We start from the raw sequence: 21,722 nt of genomic DNA on the forward strand, positions 1-21,722 counted from the left end.
AAAAAAAAAAAAATCATGACATGACCAAGTAATTAAAGGAAAGCAATACATAATGAAAGAAAATGCAATTTTTTTTAAATGAAGCATTAAAAAAATTGGAATATAATTAACAAACTAGGCAGTAAAGAAAAAAAAAAAGGTTGATGAAACGAAGACAGAATAAAAAGCTTGAGGGGAAAGAACAGTCTCAACGACCTGTGGCACAAAATCACAGGTTTGACAAATATAAATTGATCCTAAAATGAGGAGGGGGGCGGGGAGACTACTATTTGAAAAAAAAATTTTAAATGCAATGAAAATGATTTAAATTACCAAGAAATTCAATGAACCACAAGCAAGATGAATACAAAGAAAATCAAGCTAGGGTATATCAAACAGCTGATAATCAGTGATTAAGCATAATATCTTGAAAGTAAGTAAAGAAAATAGACAAATTATATACAGAAGAATAAAGATAACAATTTCTCAGACTTTTCACCAGAAACCACGCAAGCCAGAGTCTCAAATGTTAAGCGTGGTCAACCTAAAATTCTACAGCTATGAGGGAAAAAACTTTCAAAAATAAATGTGAACTAAAGACTATCCAGTTAATAAATTTGAGTGAGTCTGTTGTCAATAGACAACCACTGTTAAGATATAGAAAAGAAAGTCTTTCAAATGGAAGGGGAAAAGAAATCTGAATCTACAAAAGAAATGGACAAGAGTGGGGCAAAAATTATGTGGGTATACTAAAAACTTATGTTATCTTTACATTTTTCATGTTACCTTTGTAAGGGATCATGTAACAAAATGTATTATGCTTGGGACTCCCTGGTGGCCCAGGGGTTAAAGTCTCCATGCTATCAAATATTGCCAGCCATGGTGGCATGAATTCAATCCCTAGCCAGGGAGCTAACTCATATGGGGTAGTAGACTTCTCCTGTCTCATGTCCTGCTTGCCTCAGCAGTGTATTTCAGTAGATCTCTCTGTTCTGCTCTCACTCTGTCTTGGTTGAATCCTCTCATTTCCTGTACCTCTGATCTACATCCCAGTTCTTGTATGCATCATAAATAAAAAATAAATCTTAAAAAATGCATTATGCGGCCCTCCCTGGTGGCGCAGTGGGTTAAAGCACAGCACTGAGAATCTAAAGCCGCTTCCGCATGAGTTCGATTCCCGCCTGCCCCGGAGGTGAACACATGGCGTGTCACCTCTCCTGACCCGCCCGCTGCTCCCCTCAGCAGTGTACGTCGATTTGCCTGTTCTGCTCCCCACTCTGTCTCTGGTGAATCCTCTCACCGCCCCTGAGCCTCTGGCCTGTACCCACCCCAGTCTATATGCACAAATAAATCTTTAAAAATAAATAAATAAAATAAAAACATACAAAGGAGTACAGTTTTTCAAAATTATTTAGAGTATACACAAAAATATTTGGAAAGTCAGTGGACTAAGGCAGCATTGCTTTGTATCCTGCTTTCACTATTAATTATATTTATGTCAATATACACTCTTTTATTAAAGAGTTGAACTATATGTAAATAATAATAAAGACTCGCTCTCCCCTTTTAATTTAATGCCACATATCTGTAAGATGTTAGCACTGGCATTATGAAAACATTTATAGCTATGCCAAGATGTGCTCTGTGAACAACTGCTGCTGATTTTGATGGGGAGGTGAAGGGCACAAAACTTTATTTAAACTTTATTTAAACTCTACAGATCCACTCCTCTAGCTCTGCCTGATTAGTTATATGTTACATGTTAGCACATGTGTACACTGGGAATACAGATGTAAATGGAAATATTTTTGCTCTTTATAATAGCAAACTCAGACCTGCAAATATCTGTTAAATAGCAATTAACTACAGATATGACTGTAACATGTATGGGAACACAAAGATGGGATCAATAGAACTGTTTTTCAGGTACTAAAGAAGGAATGAATACTTCAGAAAGAGGGATTACCATGTGCCAAGACTATGTCAATAATCTGAAGACTACAGTTTTCAGAATGAAAACAAGGGATGCTTTCAGATTTAGTATTCAAGTTGGAGATGTCTAATCATCATCCAGAGTGAACTCTGTATGTACACAAGCTAGGAAGAGAGGGAAATTGATCTGGTGGATTATTTAATATTTTATTAACTACCTGCTATGTACCTGATAGTATAAAAGAAACTGGAAGAAGGAAAAATAAGCATGAAAAAGCTTACCAGCAAAGGAGGAAGAGACGGAAAAGGAAATCAACCACAGTATTGGCCTACAGTGATCATATGTTACAGAACAAAAACATGCACAAAGTATTACAGAACAAAAAGATGAGGAAACAAATCCACATTTTTTTCAATAATGTTAGAGATATCTTCAACAGTGAAAAGCAGTAAACTAGATTAAAAACTGGGAGAAGTACAGCGTCAAAGTAGCAATTCAGATAAAAAACATATTCCTCTCTAGGATACTTCTCTAAGAAACTTAGAAATGCCAGATCAGGGCCCTCCCTGGTAGCGCAACAGCACCATGAAGCTAACCACAGCCACTCCAACTCGAGTTTGGTCTGGCCATTGAGGTGATCCACAATGCTTAGCAGACCTCTCCTGTCTCACCCGCTGCTCCCCTCAGCAGTGTACTTTGTTGATCCGCCTGTTCAGGTGTCTCTTGCTGTCCCTGCACCTCTGGCCTGTACCCCAGTTCTGTATGCACATAATAAATAAACCTTAAAAAAGAAAAAAGAAATGCCAAATACCACAGGGATTGAGGTACAACTACCAAAATTATGATAACCACAGACAGGTTTCAATTATGAGTAAGATAATTATCGCATCCAGCAGAATGAAAGATACACTACAAGTAGGTAATAATATGGCAAGACTGAAGAGAACTTTAGACTTAATTCAGGGGTGATGTAATTCAGAATGTATAGAAAACAAAAGTACAGGACATGCAGAAACATGGAAAGAGAAGACAGGAGGAGGTGGGTATGGGGGGGGTTTAAAGGTATTACACATTAGATTTTTTATGCACGTTAACCAAATTTTAAAAGAGAGAGAGGTTGTTTAAGGCAATAGCAGTGATGAAAAAAATAAGAAACAGAATAAAGCTAAGCAAGTTTAGTTATAGTGACTTAGAACTAAATGAATTTAGTGACCACTTAGAAGAAGGGGACAAAAGCTGGAATCCATATCATATATCCAATTATCAAGGCAGGACTTCTGTGACAACTGTCTTGTATAAGGAAAAACAAAATTTGGATATGCTGAATCCGAACTTCCTGAATGACATTCAACATGGAGATATCTAGTGGGATTTTAATCATGTAGGCGAAAAACCTGGAAACAAATTCTTTATTGAAAAGTAAAGTAACTTTCAAGTAACACTGCAAAAGGAGTCTCTTATTTCCCCATGAATACAATATTAAAATATGGAATTAGCCTGCACTTGTTGAAAATACAGTCATGGGAATAAAAAGGTTACTGTAATTACACTGACAATGAAATTATGTTGAGCAACTATTGGTCTCAAAGCACTAAGGAAGGCTACACTTTCAGTAAGCACAAATACACACTGATTACAAAGATGTGTAAGAAAAATAAATATAAATGCACTCAAAATAGTCTGTGTTATTCTTTAAAGAGGCGTAAGTACCTGAGGTTTCTTCCTACAGAAATACCTGAATATAAAGTGGTACCACCTTTATATTACCACCAGTCTCTTACATTAATAATCATAATGTGAAATCTGGTCATTTGAAATAGGAATTATATTAACATGACAAAAACTTTTTGATAACATGCTTCATAAAATCTGTGGGATTTTTTTACCTACTTTTTTATAAGTAGTAGCTATAGCTAAAGTAAGATAATTTCTTTGTGTGAGTACTCAAAGATTATTAAAAGTTTAAAAAGATAGTTTTCAAATAATGGTTAATATCACTGCCTGGACTACACAGAAATCACTTTTAATCTTACTCAGAAAGCAATATAATACCAGCTGGGTATCATCATTCCTTTCACAATACAGAAAGTATATAATTATCAGGTGAGCAAAAAAAAAAAATTATTTATTATTTACAGAAGATGAACCTGACTTAGAAAACAAAAGTGAAGAAATGAGCAATATAGAGTGAAGTGTACATTTATTCAACAAATTACTAGGTACCTTCTAGATGGAAAGCACCATGCCAGATGTAGTAGGAGAAACAAGAGTTAAAACATTCAGTTCCCATCACTGTTTACAAACATAAGGCCAATGCACTGAGGATTTGAAAACAACATGAGAGGTTATAAAGCAACATTATGTTTAACTGTCAAATTAGTAATCTGAACAATGATATCTGAGGGCAAATTAAGTCCAACTCTTTTCAAGGCACTTGTAGTTTTCAGGCCTTGTAGTTTTTAACCACATGGAATCAATCCGATTCTTAAAATTATTGTAACAAAAAATAGCGGTGTGGTGACAGCACCTCATGGTGGTCCCTTCAGGTGGAGAAGAAAAAGAAAGGAACTGTGTAGGAAACTAGACTAAATGAAATGCAAGACTGATTCTTTGGCCTATAGTTCTTCCTTGATTTAAGAAATTATAAAACCTGTACTATGTATCATTTCCCCCAGTGAAATCCCTATCACCAGTTCACCTGCGGATCATCACCATAGTCCCTTGTGATCTTCCTACTCAATCATACATTGTACAAAAATGAAGAATGATATAATAAATATATTTTTTAAAAAATAAAATTTAAAAAAACAAAAAGAAATCATAAAACCTGAAACAGTTTGTAAAACATGTGAAAACTGAAACTCATAATAAAGTACTGACGTGTTGTATAAGACAATGTTTTCAAGCTGGTAAATAGCTAAGTAATTTATAACATCTAAATGACCCTTTATGGGTTTACATATTCTCAAACCTCTAGAATCAGAGTTTATAAAGGTGTGGGGGGTGAGGGAGAGATTTGTATTTTGAGCAAGGTCCTCAGATGATTCTGATACATAATGCGAGAACGATGTGTTGTATGATTGTAAAGTTGGTACACAAACTTTAGTGGTCAGGAAACCTGAGTTCAAATGCCAGTTCTAATGCTTACTAGTTCCAGGGCCCCCAACTTACTCCCTAACCTTATTTAAAAAGAAGGAAATGCCACCCATACCTCAAGTGGCCCTGAGAATGCTGATGCAAATAAAACACTTAATATAATTCCTGGCATATTTAGTGTGCACTCAATGAATTCATTCATTTACCAACAGTTATTACGCTATTACTAAGCATCAGGAGATAAGGAAGACCTCATTAATTTATTAGTGCTAATCTGCAATGATGTCATTAGAACACAAAATTAGGGGAATCTATCTTAATCAGGAGAGTCTCCCCTGAAGTGAACTGAATGATAACAACATTGGATAGGAAGGAGGGAGAAATGCATTTCCAGGCAGAGGAAGCATCATAACAAAAGTTAAGTACCTGAAGCAGAACAGAGAGAAGCACACAATGACTGCCTAGGGGTGAAAAGAACAATAGGAAGTAATATGGAAATGGGGTTGGAAAGTCAGAGGGCCCCAAACAGCTATTAAAGACCTTAGTTTTTCTTAAAAACAATAAAACTCACTGAAGGATGTAAACATGAAGATGATGTGAAATGATCTGCATTTAGAAAATCAATCACAGTTTCTTGGCCTTTTGGCTAAGATGAAGGGTAGAAAAGCAGTCAGGTGTGGAACGTTACAGAGCAGGCCACAGTAAACATAGGCAGACTGCAATCAAGAAGCTAGTGAAGGGGTCCAGATGAAAAATGGAGATGGCTGAAACTAGAGTTACTGGTGGTGAAGATTAAGGCTAGACTCAAGAAATATTCAATAGGTCAAATCAACAGGATCTATCTATTAATAGACAGATACGAAGCACTGAGAGCCAAGACGCTTTCAAATTTCTACATCCATAGAAAGAGATGGGTGATCAGACAGTAGTCACTTGAGTTAAAGAGGCCCTATTTTCCCTTTTTTGGTGGTGGTGGGGGGGAGGAGTTGGGCAGATCATGAATTTCAAACATGTGTGAGTGAATATTTATTCTCAATTGTAGAATTGATTTGTTACAGAACTTTTCTATTGTATGGAAGTGCAATGTGCCTTTATTTATTGGCCTGTACTTTGAGTGTTTATGGACCTTAAAAAAAAAAAAAAACAGATTTTCACAAGGTTTCTAAGTGGTAAAGTGAGCTGTAGATGGAAAGTAGATCCCTACTTTCCATTAAGTTTCTCCCTTTTCATAATGTCCGAAAGGATCTTTTATGACTACAGCTTAACGTGATCTCAAAATTTTCATTTACTCATTCATTTCTAAACTTTTAAAAGCATTCGTGCTAAAAAAAATAAGACACGAAGTCAAACTAAAAAATGCAGCGAAGTCCAAAAGGAAGCTACAAGCACCTGACTTTTAAGTCATTACCAGGAACATGACTGAGTTATACACAGTGCCAGGCTGTCTTGGAGCATTTTAGTTAAATTCTATTTTACAGAACGGAGAGACAGGCTCTTTAGAAAATTTCCTACTCATAGGCAAAAAGTCATCAGACAGATAATTCCTGAATTGATCTACAAAAAAAGCAGTCTGCAACTTACAATTTTAAGTCACTACCTACATAGTGCCTTTTAACTCGCTCGAGTCTAGAATCTCATTAAGGGGTAGACTTGACAAAATCGGTCTTGTTAATTACTGATTATGAGTTTGTATTCAGTCAGATCCCAAGAAGTTTTTGCAGCGTTATGGGTCTAAACCTCTACCCTTGCTCTCCCGCTTGAACAAATAAGAATGCAGGAGCCACCCAAGGGTTTCCAGTCTTAACAAAACACCTGCCCCACCCACCTCACACACAATAATCTTCCATTCCAGAACTAGAGCTGTCAGAGAAGGACCGACAGCAGTAGGGCCAGGGCCCGTAACCAGGTTATCGGAGGCGGACTCGGAACTTAAGGGAGCTGTCTCACCCGTCCCGAAGCAGTGTCTAATTTCCCAAAAGGGAACCAAGATCTCCCCCATGGAAACCCGAGCTGCCAACCCAGAGTGGGGGGACTCTCCCCCAGACGGCTACAGCCCAGACCTGTCGCCTCAAGGCCTCCTCGGGGGACTCGGGCCTCTCGGAAACGGTCCCGGAGCTCGCCTCTCCCCTAGCCCGCCGCTCCCCCCAAGACCGACTCCGCGCAGGTGCCCATCGCCCAGCCCGCCGGTGCACAGCCTGCAAGTCGGTCACTAAGCAACAGTCGCCAGCCCCGGTAGCCCCAGTAGCCCTGGGAGGCCTACTCAGGGCGCGGGTCCCTCCCCATTCCCTCCTCGCTGGCCTGGGGTGCTCAGGCTGGGGAACGAGCCGGGAGGGAGGTCGCCAGGAGCCCGCCAGCGGTCACTCACCTCTTCCCCTCGCTTCCTGGGAGGGGCGGTGCAGGGGCGTTTCCCCCGCCCCCCAAACACCTCGCGGCTGCTTCCGATCGGCCTCGGCTCCCGGCCGCGGCCGCCACCTCACTCCATAGTCTCCTCCACTCGCGCGGCCTCTAAGGCTAGAGCAGGAGGAGGGAAAGGGGAGGGGCGGGGAGGGACTGGGGAGGAAGAGTAAAGGAGGGGGAAGAGGACCGAAAGACCGGCCGACCCTGACATGACGTCACTTCCGGCTGGCTCGGAAGGGGTGGGACCATAACTTCCTTGGTCCCCGCCCCCGGCGGCCAGGTGGGGGCGGAGTTATGGGGCGGGGCGGAGTTAGGGGCCAGGGGCGGGGCCAGGGCGCAAGCTTATGGCGGTTCTTTTAACCCAGCGATTCAGGCTTCTGGACAGCCAGAGCGAGCTTCCAGGCCCTGGGTGCTGCGGGACCAATTTCTTGAGTCCTGAAGGCAGCTTCAGCCGGAAGAGGAAGGCAGGTAATTGCGGCTTCTCACCAAACGAGCCCTGAAGGGGAGTCCTGCTGAGGGGAGCAGGTTCCGCGGCCCGCCGGGTTCTTAGCGCCCGCGCCTGTTCTGCTGCCTCCGTCGTGGCCCCGGACGCCGGGGCTGCGACTTGACGGTTTGGGAGCTGTCCTCCTGGAGACCAGGAAAGCAGCGCTCCTCAAACCTTAATTTGCGAAGAAATCATTTGGGGACCTGTTAAACTGCGGGTTCGGGTGGAGGAGGAGGGTCTGCTACTCCGCGTTTTAAATAGGTTCGCAGGAGACTACAGTGTTGCTGGTTGGCAAGTTACGTTTAGAGGGACAAGGGCTTCGAGTGCAGACGGCGAGTTCCTGGAGCGCGAGGACTGTTTCTTTCACCTAGTCTGTCAGGTCCACGGAACATAACCTTGTCTGCGCCGCTCCCAGCCTCCCGGACGTCCTCACCCCACCCCACCCCTGCCGGGATCCCACCCGCGCAACTACACACCCCATCCCCGCCCCTTTCTTCTCTCTTTCACCTCATCCGTGTTTTTGCACTGCCCCATAGAGTCTGTGGCTAATATTTCGAGAGTAATTGACAACTTCTGTTACAAAAGTATTTGACGACGTCAGTCTTTCATTTCTCTCATTTTGTCGTGACTGTCAGAATGTTTCCAGTTATCCATAGTCAAAGGAAAAAGCTTAAATTCTTGGTCTCTAACATCAACAACAATAAGCTGGTAACACCATTCTACGCGTTTCCATTTATTCTCTTTTCCTTAATATATATCTATTTTTTTTAATTAAGGGCATTCCTGCTGGCACTGGGGTAAAGTCTCAGCACTATCAACTTATCACCAGCCACTGCAGCACTAGTTCAATCCCTAGCCCAGGAGCTAACCCACAGGGCACAGCAAAACTCTCCTCTCTGGCTGCTGCCCCCACCCCCAGTATTTTTCAGATCTGCTGGTTGTGTTCCTCCCCCCTTCCCCCCCACCCCCGTGTCTCTAGTGAATCCTTTCTCTCTCACACACATCCCACACCTCAGCCCACCGTAGGTCTGGCCTAGACCCCCGTTCTTGTGTTCATAACTAAAAATAAATCTGAAAAAATTTGTTAATTAAAACTTTATGTGGATAGGGGAAAATGAGAAGTGATTGCCAGTTCTTTGATTTTTTTTGGAGTAATGAATGGTACAGAAGTAGATAATAGTGAATGTACTAAAAAAACACTAAGTTGTACTATTTAGAAGAATGAACTTTGTATTATGTGAATTATCAATAAAAAATGCTGTCCCAATTAATTTAAAAAATTATATGTGCACATTATAAAAATTCAAAAATATATTAAGCAACCATCTTGCTTCATTACAACCCTGCTTCCCAAAGATTAATAGTTTGAATTTTTTCTCCCAGATCTGCATTCTGTTTATTTAAATATATGTAAGTTGGGATATCACTTTACATAGCAATATGATACAAATAATTCTGCTCAGCATGCTGGTTTTCATTTTTAAATTATTTTGTTTTTCCTACTTAGTGAAATCCTTCCTTCCATGCTTCCTAACGGCTACTCAGTGTTGTATAGTAAGCCATTGCCAGAATTTATTTACGTGTTTCCCAGGTGATGGGCATTCTGATTATTTTCAGGTTTTCATTCATCACAAACTTTATTTTTTAGCAAGAACAGCCGACAGAAAATGGATTTTATTCAAACCCTTGTCCTAAATCTCTCATGAAGAGTTTGCCATTGGTCAGTTATACAAAGAGAAAAGAAAAAAAAACCTGGTAAAGCCATAGTTCTGTGATATCAAAACTCAAATATACATATGGTATATTCCTTTTAAATATGTTCTGAAACATATGTAAGAACAAGTATAGCAACTAGTTTATCATGTAATGTTAAGGATTCATAAATTCACATAAAAATGCACTTGATATAGGTAAAGTAAGTTCCTAGACAAACATGGTGTAATCTAAGCAAATATATCAAGATTTGGGTAAGATGGGAAGTGAAGATATTAGCACCAGATGTGCCATAAAAAGTATAAACTTCTCAAAACTAAAAAATGTCTATTTTCATGTAGTCTAAACTTATAGGAACATATGTTTACTTTTCTTTTTCAGGATGTTCTGGTCCTTTTCAAGCTACCCAACTCTGGGGAGGTATTATTCACGCTCTGCAGACTCAAGTAGAAATCAAAAGAAGGCGGCATCACTTACGGACATACAAAGACTGTTTTACTGGTTCTGATGCTGTTGATGTGGTGTTAAGTCATCTTATGCAAAATATGTGCCTAAGGAGCAATGATATCTCTCGTCTTAAAGGAGTACGTCTTTGCCAGTTTCTAATGAACCATAAAGTATTTGAACCAATAGGAATGAAGTTGTTCAAAAATGAAAGGAAGTTGGAATTTGTAGATTCAAATAATAGTCTCTATAGGTTTCTAGGCAATAAATCACCTCCTATTTTTTGCAAAAGAAAAAAGGATGCTGAAAATGGGCTTATCAAAGAACTAAAACCAAAGGAAACTTTAAGGTTAGTGTTAACCAATTACACAATTTACTATTTTAGAGCCTGGCAGAATAGTCTTCAGTGAGCTAAATTTGAATGTTATTCATTCTGTGTTGTTATATTTTTTCCCCAGCAGTCTATACAAGCAATAACCAGGCAAAAATTAATCTATTTCTACATTTGTTTTAACACTGGGGAAAAAATTCTCATGTAAATTTGTCTGAATTTATACTGGAAATATTTCCTATGATGAATTATATGCTTCCTAATTTTGAAAAGTGACTTAGTCCAAGTAAAGTTAAGTTTTTCCGGAACTCAAAATAAACATTTTCTACCCATCCTAGCAACAATATTAAGCTTAGAATTAGCATATATTCTTTTTCTTTCCATATTTATAAACCTGGTTTGACCTCTTTATCACTGTGTCTTTTATTGTAAACTGCTTGAAATCTTTTTTGGAAATGGAAACTATGTAAGTTGTAATATGTCAATTAGATGTGCATTTGAAATTTTGGTCATATATATAATGAAAAAGTTTACATATTCTTTCTTAATAGACCAAAAGATGAAATGATTTCAAATCCTATAGCAGAAGAGGTTGCTGAGAAAGGAACTGAAGAATTTATTCATAGGAGTGGGAATTTGACTTTTCCTCCAAATGCCATAGTTGACAAACCTGTTCTTTCACTTTCAAAACAAGGTAATTTAAGTTTTTGCTATATTTTCCAGAACTTTGTGAAAGAATTGGCTTTTTTTGAAAATAGACTTATTTAGGAAAATTTTAAGTTCACAGAAAAGTTGAGCAGAAAATAGAGAGTTCCCGGTGGACCTTCTGAACCCACCTTGTTTCAGCTTTCTCCCCTATTAACACCCTATAGCAGGAGGATGCATTTGTTTCAGTCCATGAACCCGCTGACTGGTCCTGATCATCCACAGCCATAGACTGTGATGGGATTCATTCTTGGGAGTTGTGCCAAATGTTACAATGACATGTATCCACCTTTATAGTAGCCCACAGAATAATTTCACTGCCCAAAAGCTCATGCTTCACCTGTGAATCATCTACTTGTGATTTTCTCCCTATAATGTCATTAATAGTGAAAAGAAGTACCCCATACCGGGGCAATTAAGACAGACACATACACTATTCATAAAGGCTGACACCCTGCTACTGTATTTGCTCAAACTATAACAAAAACAAGACAAACATGATTTTAATGTGATAAGGAAGCTTGAAGGTGACCAAAGTAAGGGTGTAGAGTGAAAAGAAGAGGGACTAGAAGAGAACCCTGAGAATTCAAAATACCACAAATCATGACTGTGGGTCAAGTTGACACATAGGACCCTCCCTGGCTTGGAAACATAGTGAGAGATTTATATAACTGTTGTATTTGTGATTTTGTTTCATACAAAAGAAAAACAAAACATGAATTGTGATCTGATGATGAAGGTAATGAAAAATTTAACTCTTGACAGGAATGACCAGAAACTTAGTTAAGATTAGCCTAGCCTATATTTTAATTTAAGAAACATAAAATACAATTATGTGTCACTTTGAATAAAATGATAATTTGTAATCTAATATTCTTTCAGAAGTACAAAATAATTTATAAGTATAACTAGCTGCTTTTTACATTGGAATTAGCCTATTGTTGACCTTAAAAGATGGATAACAACAATTTATAATCAACATAATCAGAAAATAAGATTAATATGACTCATGACCCTGATGTCTATTTAAAGGTCATTCTTGAAGATAATAAGTGAATTTGGTGAATTTCAATTACCCTGCTATTAAGTAGCTTTTCTTCTGTATTATTTGGAATTGGAGACATTTGTGATATTGGTTATATTTGTGTATGTTACTTATCAATCTGATAGTTACATTATTTTTCTTTCTAAGCTGTAGGAGATGTTTGGAGACAACAAACATTGTTACGTATTTTTCAACTGATTGACCTTCCATTCTTGGAAAATATTTTGGAGCCACCAGTTAAAACACAAAATCTTCATTTAAGTAAAGAGGAAGATCTCATTATATCAAACACTTGTCTAGACAGAGAAGTTATTCCAAACTTATGTATACTTGAGTAAGTGAACATTTTTGTTGTTTAATAATTTGTAACTTTAAAAAGTTGTGTAACATATTTTGTCTTTGATATTTAAAGGTGAGAACATATCCATCTATATAAATTGACACTTTGTTTTATAAATTAACCCCTATAATTCCCATTTGGTCTAACAAGTATCTCATTATGACCTGTAAGATCATTGAAAATCAGGGTGTTTTCATTCCTATGATTTTAGACATGATTTGGTAGGCACCTCTCTGCACTAGCCCTGAATATTTTCCATGTTCTATCATTTCTGTGTTATGACCCTAAGTTAATATAACTATTACAGTTTCTGCCAGTATAACCCTGCCCTAAAAAGAGTTCACAATCTAGTAGTGGATGCATTTATGAAACAAAAAAAATTGCAATCCACTAAAATAAGCTCTACCATGAAATCAGTCTCATTTATAGAGAAGAGGTTCAGGGAACCCTATAAATTGAATGAGTTTCCCTCTCTTTTATTTCCAAGATATTTGTCACTCATGAATAAAACAGGTGCCTGGGAATTGTAGTTATAAGATTTTGACTGCTGTTAGAATTCCAACAAAGAAGGCTGATATACTTTCTTCTACATGCACCAAATGGGAAAAGAACATCAGACAATAAGCTTCAGATCTTGGAATGAGCTTGGTGATCTGAGATCTGTGGACCCATGAGTAACCAAGGTCTTGTTTGCACATGACACGTTTTTCTAATTCAGTAGGCCAAGAAAAATCTCAAGGATTGAGTCTTCTTTGGCCCTTGAATCAAGGAGATTATATTGATAGCAGAATAGAAACAGTGTCTCTTTACATGCTTTTTCAGGAACTCGCAGCTCTGCTGCTTTTATGAGCTTTCAGGAGGAAAAGTAAATTATCTGTAAGAAAGAAAGCAATCCAACTGCCATTAATCATTTCATCTGCAACTTCTAGAAACTAATAAACTTCTAGAAGCTAATAAATCTCACATGTTAGGTGAGATATACTCTTCACCTGTCAGAAGGAAAAAATGAAGGAAAGACTTTAAGTTCATCAAGAACTTGTAGAGTGCATCTCACTCAGGAACCCTATTTGTAGAAAATATTTGAGGTAAGGTTTTAATCAGACTAAAAAAAATAACCAAAGCCCAAAAATGGAAGTTGATGAAGGGAAGAGGAAGCATTGGTGGGTAATGATCTTTATACTTTTTGCTCTCTCACTGTTTCCTCTTCTTATTAAGATTTTTCAGGGATGTATAAAGTTAAAATGTAAAATGAGAAGTCAAAACAAAAGGGACAGCTATTAAGGGAAATTATAAGTACTAACCTATATCAGCAAAATCTGGAGGCCTGGAAGATGGCTGATGTGGAAAGGGAAAAATAAAGCCATAGTCCAAAGCAGTCATTGAAGAAGGGGGTTTCGAGGGAAAGGATCCTAAATTCTTGGGGGTGGAGACTCAAGAAAGGGGTAACTATGGTGGGATAAATTGTGTATTTTGGTTTGAGAAATATTTGGGGTCTTATCTTCACATAATAACAGAGCACAAGCTTCTAATTACTGGAGAGTGAAATGTGGGGGGACCTCTTAATGGAGTGAAGAAATACGGATGAGCTCCTCTGAACAAAACTAGAAATAGCAAGTTAATTTCAAGAAGGTTTTGATTCCTCAAAATTGAAGTTATTAGGAGATTACAACTGAGATGGAAAAATGCACAAAATGATACAAAAATAAAGTATTATTCAAAAAAAATTGAAGGTATTAGAAGTATGCTGGTATTTGGTTAAAGCACCACATTATGAAGCCACTGCAGCACAAGTTCAATCCCCGGCCAGGGACCTGACCCACATGGTGTGGCAGACCTCTCCTGACCTGCCTACTGCTCCCCTCAGCATTGTATTTTGTCTACCTCCCTGTTCTGCTCCTCACTTTGTCTCTGGTGAATCCTCTCACCCACCACACCTCTGGCCTGTACCCCAGTTCTGTAAGCATAAATAAATCTTTAAAAAAAATTAATTGAAATGATTCTCTTACAAATAGTTTATTATTCATATTTGTTTAAATACAAGATAAATCTTATGTTTTATCAAGCAGTTTGTAGGTAGTGAAATGGAATAACCATCGATTTTTTTTTTTCCAGGATTGATAACTGGCTTGATGCAGCAATTGAATGCTTGGAATATTTCCCTGACCAATTAATAGTTATAGTTAGTCAGCAGTTAGTGCAGAACAGAAACGAAGAGTCAAGATTGAATATACAGAAGAAGATCTTCTTTGATGTCATAGTAAAATATTATACTCAAGAAAGAGATTGCCTGTTAACTGATGAGTATTTTGATATTCTGTCAGGAATTATTGAACTTCTAGGTAAGAGATGTTTAAACTTTCACTTTTGTATAAAAAAGTATTTTAAAGATACAATATAGAGTAGAACATTTTATGTATTATACAAGTATTACCTTTTGATGTTTTTCATCTGTGTGCTTTTTTTTTCCCTTATGATATTGCTGGTATGTAACTCTTAACTTTATATATAACTAACGTATTAGGCCACTAGCTCTAAAGTACAATATGTCACAAAATATTTTAAGAAACATTTTGATTTAGGGAAATGAGATATCAGGAAATAACTTTTGATGTATTAATTTGGTGACTTTAGCAAAATGAAAATTGACTCATAGTAACATGTCACTTTATTAGCTATGTAGTGGCCACAGCCATCTAATTCAATGTTAAACACTGATAGTGCTAGATGTACTTACATAGGTTTATGGGATAATGTAATTTCCTGTGTATTTGGAGTATTTTATAATAAGAGTGTTTAAGAGTAAAAATAGCCTTCAAACCAAATATAGCATTTTAATTGACTGTATTCTCCACTTTTGAGTTTGGTATTCTACATTTCTTTGCCCTATGTTTGTCTTTGCTTCCATATAATAGAAAATGATAAGAGAGCTGAAGCACTTGAGGCAACGCAACTATATTTGAGACTGCTGCTGCCTAATATTAGAGAAGAATTACGACGACTACTCACTTTCATGGCTATTGCATCAGAACCTAATGCCTACAAGTTACAAAAGCAGGTGAAAAAAAAATTATAGTAACAGTTTTACAGTTTTCTGCTTCTTTTTTTTTAAAAACTATTTAAGATGTTATCTTTCTGTTGACAGTGTGATAACAAAACTGTGGTCCTGAAAACTCTTGCCAAAGCAGTTTTGCAAACCAAATCATTATTAAAAGTACAGGCGGAACAACTAGTCTGGTTTCTACTGGAGTTTCACACAGAGCTCTTCAAGGTATCTTTGGCATTTTGCCTGGATTCATTTATTACTAAACTATTTATGTCAAACAAAAAGGCAAATCATTCACTTACTAAATAATTTACTGAGTATAATGTGCAAAGTTTAAGGCACACTAAGGGGTAGGAAAACTTTAAGCAGTGTCAATATTTACAAATATATCAATTAATTTTGTCAGCCCATATCTGGTGCACTATTATATGCCAAGCACTGTTTTATGTGTTTAAAAAACATCAGCAAACAAAACAAAGATTTAGACCCTTAAGGAGCTTATTTCCAAGTGGGGGACAATATAAAATTTTCAAAAACCTCACAGAGTAAATCATCAATCATTTGGTTTGGTGGAAGGCAGTAAATGCAATAGAGGAAATCAAAAGGGCAGGTTAAGGGGATTTATGAGTACTAAGGTGGGGTGAGCCTCTGTGTACTGTATTAAATAGACTGACAAGGTTGGCCTCACAGTGAAAGTGAGTTTTGAGCAAAGATTGGAAAAGGGGCAAAGCTGACCAAATGACTGTGAGGGTGGAGGTAGTGGTTTTGGGTAGAAAGCAGAGGCCCTGGGGGTGATGCATGCCTAGATTTGCAGAACAGGTAATCAGAGGGGAAAGTAGCATGAGATGAGATTAGAGAGGTGTATGTTATTGGAGGAACTTCTGTTCTTTCTCAACCTGTCGCCTCTGTGTAAAAGAATTCACCTCTTTCCTACATATGACCCAAATGTTGGAAAGAATGTTTTCATTTTTCTCTCTACTTTGGAATTAGTAGCATAAAGAAAAATAGTGGTTGAACTATTGTAATGGGCCATATAGGGAGAATAGAACTTGATATGGGTTGGAGAAAATGGGGTTGTGGGATTTAGGAAGCATGGGGAAGGGGCTCTGATGACTGTTTTCTTGAGATTATGGGATGAGTTTATGGAGCCAGGGGAGGGAGGGTTGTGATAAGGAATCCTGAATATGCTAGGCTTTTTCCTGAGACAGGGCTTTATCTATCCAGTCTACTGTTGGTTTGGAACACTTTTCTCCCAAAGATTATGGCTCCTACACATCTGTTCAGTTCTCTACTTAAAATGTTGCCCTCTCAGAAACACAGAAACCTTCCTTACCATCTGAGATAGTTGCCCATCTTCACTCTAGGCTCTTCTTACTCTTTTTTTTTTAAGTTTTATTGATGGCATTTATCACAACCTGAAATTCGATTATATATTTGGTAATTTTTTTTAGCATTAACTGACTCCCAAGAATGTAAGTTCGGTAGGTTCAAAAACTTGATCTACTTATTTATCACCTAGAACAGAGCCAGGAACATAACACTCACTCAACTTTTATTGAATGGCAAAGTGATTAGTAGGGACAGCTTCATAACTGCAAACTGGAAGGACAAGTAGGAATAATGGAAAGGTAGCCTGGATTCCGGGGTGAAGGCACCACTGGGTGTGAGGTTGAGCATTGACCACCCAGAGAATGCCCTCCGTAACACTACCAGCTGAGAGGTTATCCCCTGTAGGTAATGTGGATAATGTGTTGTAGTCTGGTATTACCTTTATTTTAACCAAATTTGGAAAAAGAATATTCACCTATTTTAAGAAAAGGACATTTTAATGTATGAGCTACTAATATTAAAGCTATTTACATATGGATCATGTAGTTATAGTATAAGGTAAGTTAGAGGATCATGTAATTACAGTGTAAGATAATTTAGACTGGTGCTATTGGGGAAGTTACAAATTGATTATTTTAGGAGCACATCTCAATGTTTGCTTGATCTAGCTTCAGGTTACAGTACTGTACCCATTCAGTCTGCTGTTTGTCTGGAATGTTTTATGTTTATGTACCCACATGAACGTAGAAAAATATAATTTTAAAAACTAAAAAACATTAAAAGTTTTCATACTCTTAATGATTAGAGGACTTCACCTTTACTCCCCTCCCCTTTTCCTCCCAACACACATTCCTCTCCCCCACTCATTGGTCAAAATATCGAGGTTTTTTTTCCCCTATATTGGAGTCCTGGTTAGAAATTGTATTAAATATTTGAAATATCTGTTTTTATTTAGACACCGGTTATTTTATTAGATCTAGTTACTAAGAAACTTAAGAGGATTCTCCATGGAGAAGATCCAGATGCCATGTCAGGTATTGATTCAAATTTGTTCCTACTTTATCATTAAGTGACTTTTATAGCCAAGATGGGAAGGAACCAAGGTTAGGCCTGTAATAAATATTTAATGTCATAAAAGAGGTTACACTGTTACTACTCTGCAATGAAAATATGAGTGTAAGTAGTAGTTATCTAGCATATTCAAAAAGAAATATGTTCAGCTTAAAGCCAGTTTGGATAAGTACATATGTCATTTTTCAAACTTGTTTATCCAATTGTATTTTTCTTCTAAAGGGTTCACATTTTGCCAACGCTTGACATGTAAGGAGTTCGAAAAACAAAAGAAAAAGAAAATTCATTATCTTCAACAGTTGGTTCATGAGATTAATAGTAATCCCAGCATCTCTCTGAAACAAAAAAAGAAATTAATTAAGGAATTTCAAAAACACCATCCGCAATCTTGCATTAACATTTCTGCTGCAAAAAACTACAATTTGTAAAGATTAGCAGCTTTCTGGTAGCTTCTTCAAAATAGTATTGACACTTCAGGGACAGAATAGCCTGTGAGCATTGTAAGTATAAGCATACTTAAAATATTTAAGGATGTTTTTAATTTTAAAAGGAATGCAGGTGATTCTTCATGTTTGCAGATTCACTTAATTATCACGCTGCTAAAATCACTGTGTGGTGCTATATTGGAGATCTGATAATTTTCTTAAGACATTTCTCCCCACAGAAAAGGAGTATTTCATGCACTAGTTCTCTAAAGAAAACATGCACACACTTTAATACAGTTGACCCTTGAATAGCACAAAGACTAAAGGTGTTGACCGCCCCCCATGCAATAGAGTTCACATATAACTTCTGACTCTCCCAAACTTAATAGCTTGCTATTGACTGCAAGCCTCATTAATAATATAGTCAATAAGCACATATTTTTATACTATATGTATTATGTACTGTATCTTAAAGGAAGCTAGAGAAAAGAAAATGTTTCTGAGAAAATCATAAGAAAGGGAAAATACATTTACAGAACTGTCCATATTTATTGATACCCTAAGTTTACATCTTCCCTTTACAAGATGAATTATCTGTCTGTCGGTATCAACATCAATAGTTTTATATGTACAAAATTCTATATTAGATACTACACATATCATTAACACTAGACATCAAAAGTGAAAAGATGAAAAATTCCTATTAATTTATAGGTATAATGATAGCAAGTATTGGTAATAAAGAAAAATCAATGATTGCAGTGATTTTTAAATTAATTGAGGAAAAAATTTATGTATAAGTGGGCCCTACAGTCCAGACTCCTTTTGTTGAAGGGTTAAGTGTATAATATTTTTAAGTTACCCTCTTGGGGTACTGTGACTTAAACACTATGAATCATCTAGGTCAACACAAAATGGAAATTTTTAAAAGTCACAAATTTTAAATTCATAAATATCTAAAGCTATGATTTTATTTTCTCAATTATTTGTTATATAGTATTTTATGATTTTCTACCTTTTCTCTGTTTTTAAGGTGTTTGGTTCACATTGTGACATTCTCCTAATTTGGCATAGGTTATAGTCATTCCCTCTTGGCAGTCACAGAAAAAGTCTTTTATGGTCTTATGCTTTCATCACAGGGAAAAAGAAACTCAGAACATAAGTACTTGAACAAAAAAAGTATTGAGTCTATAAACATACTGTAAAATGTTCTTGGAATCACTCCCCTACCAAAGAGAGCATGACTTAAAGTCTGTGAAACAGTTATGCTGCCTGTGAGAAAGCCAGCCTTTTCAGCATCTACTAAGGACCAACCAGCTCGATAAAGATTTAGACTATGGGCACTGAGCTTTTCCATTTCCACCATGCATTCTTTAGACAGAAAGAGATTAAATCCCAGCATTATCTCCCTCCACACATAGATAGCACTAACATACCTTTAAGTAACTTAGAGTCAGATCTCTTGTAAAGAATGATTATGTCTCAGCGGCTGCCCTGCCTGCCTGTGACCATGTAAATGTCCCTCTTCAGCAACCTCCCTTTGCAAAGCAGCAGAGGCAGCACTGTGACCATGGAGGCCTGTCTTGAACCCTGTCCCTTTCAGGGGTAGCTCTTTCTGCCAATTTCTGTCTGTGCAAATCTCCTTGGCTTCCCTTTTTGTAATAAACCTGCTCTTTTGAATATATAGATAAAAAATGTCTTTAATGTCAATGATTCAATGTTCCTGTCTATGTAAACTAAATTTATGATCCTTGGAACTGTTCTCAGAGAGTAAAATCTACTGAATTGCTTTTGGGGTTTGAATCCTCACTTTGATCTTCTAATTAACTATTATTGATATTAACTATTATTTATTCAACTAGCTGAATTAATGTCATCAGTTTCTTACTGTTGGAAAACTGTATCACTTGTCTTAATTGTCTTGAGTTTGAATGCTTAAAGATAAAGTTCTCAACTTTTCAGAGGGTCAAAATTAGTGAATTTTCTGAAATTGTGTGGTTTTTTGTGTATGTGTGCTTATGACACTCTTCTAGGGAGAGGATCCAAAGCTTTCACTAGATAAATGCATATATATTTTTTTTCTTCCCTTAAGTTTTGCTTTTTGGGGACAAACTTTTAGTCTGATCATGCAGATGTTAAAATAAGCACATTCAGGGCCTTCCTCGTGACTCAGGGGTTAAAGTTTCAGTGCTATCAAGCTATCATCAGCCACTGCCACAAAAGTTTGATCCCTGGCCTGGGAGGGATCCGAAGACCTCTTCTGTTTCCCCCACTGCTCCCCTTAGCAGTGAATCCCAGTAGATCTGCCTGTTTTGCTCCCCAGTCTGTTTCTGGTGAGTGGTCAGCCCCTGCACTTCTGGCTTACACAACCCTGTTCTTGTATGCATAAATAAAAATAAATATTAAAAAATTTTAAAGTAAATTCATTAAGCTAACTGAATTCTAAGTTCCTGCCTATTTAAAGCAAAGCAAATCAATTCTACAGCACTAGAAGGTGTAACTGCCCTAGTACCTATGTGTTCATTTTTAGAATTGGGAAACAAATTAATATATTCTTAGCAGAAGACTTGAGAGGGTGGCTTTGACCCACTTGGGTTCAAAAGGGATACTAACAATGCACTACTTTAGAATAAGGCAAAATATAACTTAGAGAAATAACTGGAAATTATCAACCTCTATTAAATGTTTTATTATTAAATGACATCCCTATAACTTATTTAAGGACAGTCCTTACTGGAGTTTACTTTGAGCAAAACATATACAATAACTTGTTTACAGAGAAAAATTGACTATTACTAGATGGTTTTTGAAGGTGCTGAGACATTAAATCCTGAAAAAAATTCCTAATTGAGTATGCCACTCCACCTAGTGACAGCTCCATAAATTACAGTTATTATGCTTAAAAAGAATTCCCATGGATATTGCCATTCAGTTTTAAGTGAAACTTTTTTGGGGAGTTTATGTGCCAAGAATTTTTCCTGTAAAAATAAAATCTAACTCCAATCATGTAAGCACTTACCTCTTGGTAGATTTTTTCATTGAATTTCCAGGAGAATTAGAAGTAATTTATGATGCTTGAGATTCTGAAACTTCACAGATTATTCACATTATCAGACACTATCAACTCAATAAAATTTTTCTCATTCAAAACAAATGTGAAGACAAACCTTTTCTCCTATTTAATATACATATATTTTATATTTTATAAAAGTGTGCAACACAGAAAGCAATGCTTGTGACCATTTTTAAAAAATCTTAACCTTCTATACTCTCTACAAGTAGATTTGGGAGTGCTTTTATTATGCAAATCCTTGTGTGTTAGATTTATGAACATAAAAACCAAAAAGTGGGTTTTATATTCCCAGCTCTATCCCTTGATCCTGTGAC

General features: G+C 37.1%; 2 protein-coding genes across 3 annotated transcripts in view; one reads left to right on the forward strand and one right to left on the reverse strand.

Annotated features, from left to right (window-relative positions):
• Window positions 1-7,597, reverse strand: part of SCYL2 (SCY1-like 2 (S. cerevisiae)) — a 43,677-nt gene extending 36,080 nt beyond the window's left edge. For both annotated transcript variants that reach the window (XM_012720616.1, XM_012720615.1), the window contains exon 1: window positions 7,374-7,597. The gene's annotated coding sequence lies outside the window, so the exon portion shown is untranslated. The remainder of the gene's footprint in view (window positions 1-7,373) is intronic.
• On the forward strand, window positions 7,006-18,338 carry DEPDC4 (DEP domain containing 4). The gene is made up of 10 exons (XM_012735135.1): window positions 7,006-7,209; window positions 7,720-7,873; window positions 9,984-10,395; window positions 10,929-11,071; window positions 12,284-12,461; window positions 14,580-14,806; window positions 15,380-15,522; window positions 15,610-15,735; window positions 17,795-17,873; window positions 18,133-18,338. Exons 1-10 carry the CDS (start codon window positions 7,006-7,008, stop codon window positions 18,336-18,338), a joined length of 1,872 nt encoding a protein of 623 aa, XP_012590589.1.
• The last annotated feature ends 3,384 nt before the right edge of the window (window positions 18,339-21,722 follow it).

This window comes from Condylura cristata, unplaced genomic scaffold, assembly GCF_000260355.1.
Source record: "Condylura cristata isolate star-nosed mole 26May11 unplaced genomic scaffold, ConCri1.0 scaffold00004, whole genome shotgun sequence".
NCBI lineage: Eukaryota > Metazoa > Chordata > Mammalia > Eulipotyphla > Talpidae > Condylura > Condylura cristata.

Excerpts from the sequence above, each read along its gene's own strand:
- DEPDC4 (XM_012735135.1), top strand. The coding sequence starts at position 7,006 with ATGGAAACCCGAGCTGCCAACCCAGAGTGGGGGGACTCTCCCCCAGAC. Across the intron at positions 7,210-7,719 it reads CGCCGGTGCACAGCCTGCAA|GGGCCAGGGGCGGGGCCAGG; the intron begins GTCGGTCACTAA and ends GGGCGGAGTTAG. Across the intron at positions 15,736-17,794 it reads TTCACACAGAGCTCTTCAAG|ACACCGGTTATTTTATTAGA; the intron begins GTATCTTTGGCA and ends GTTTTTATTTAG.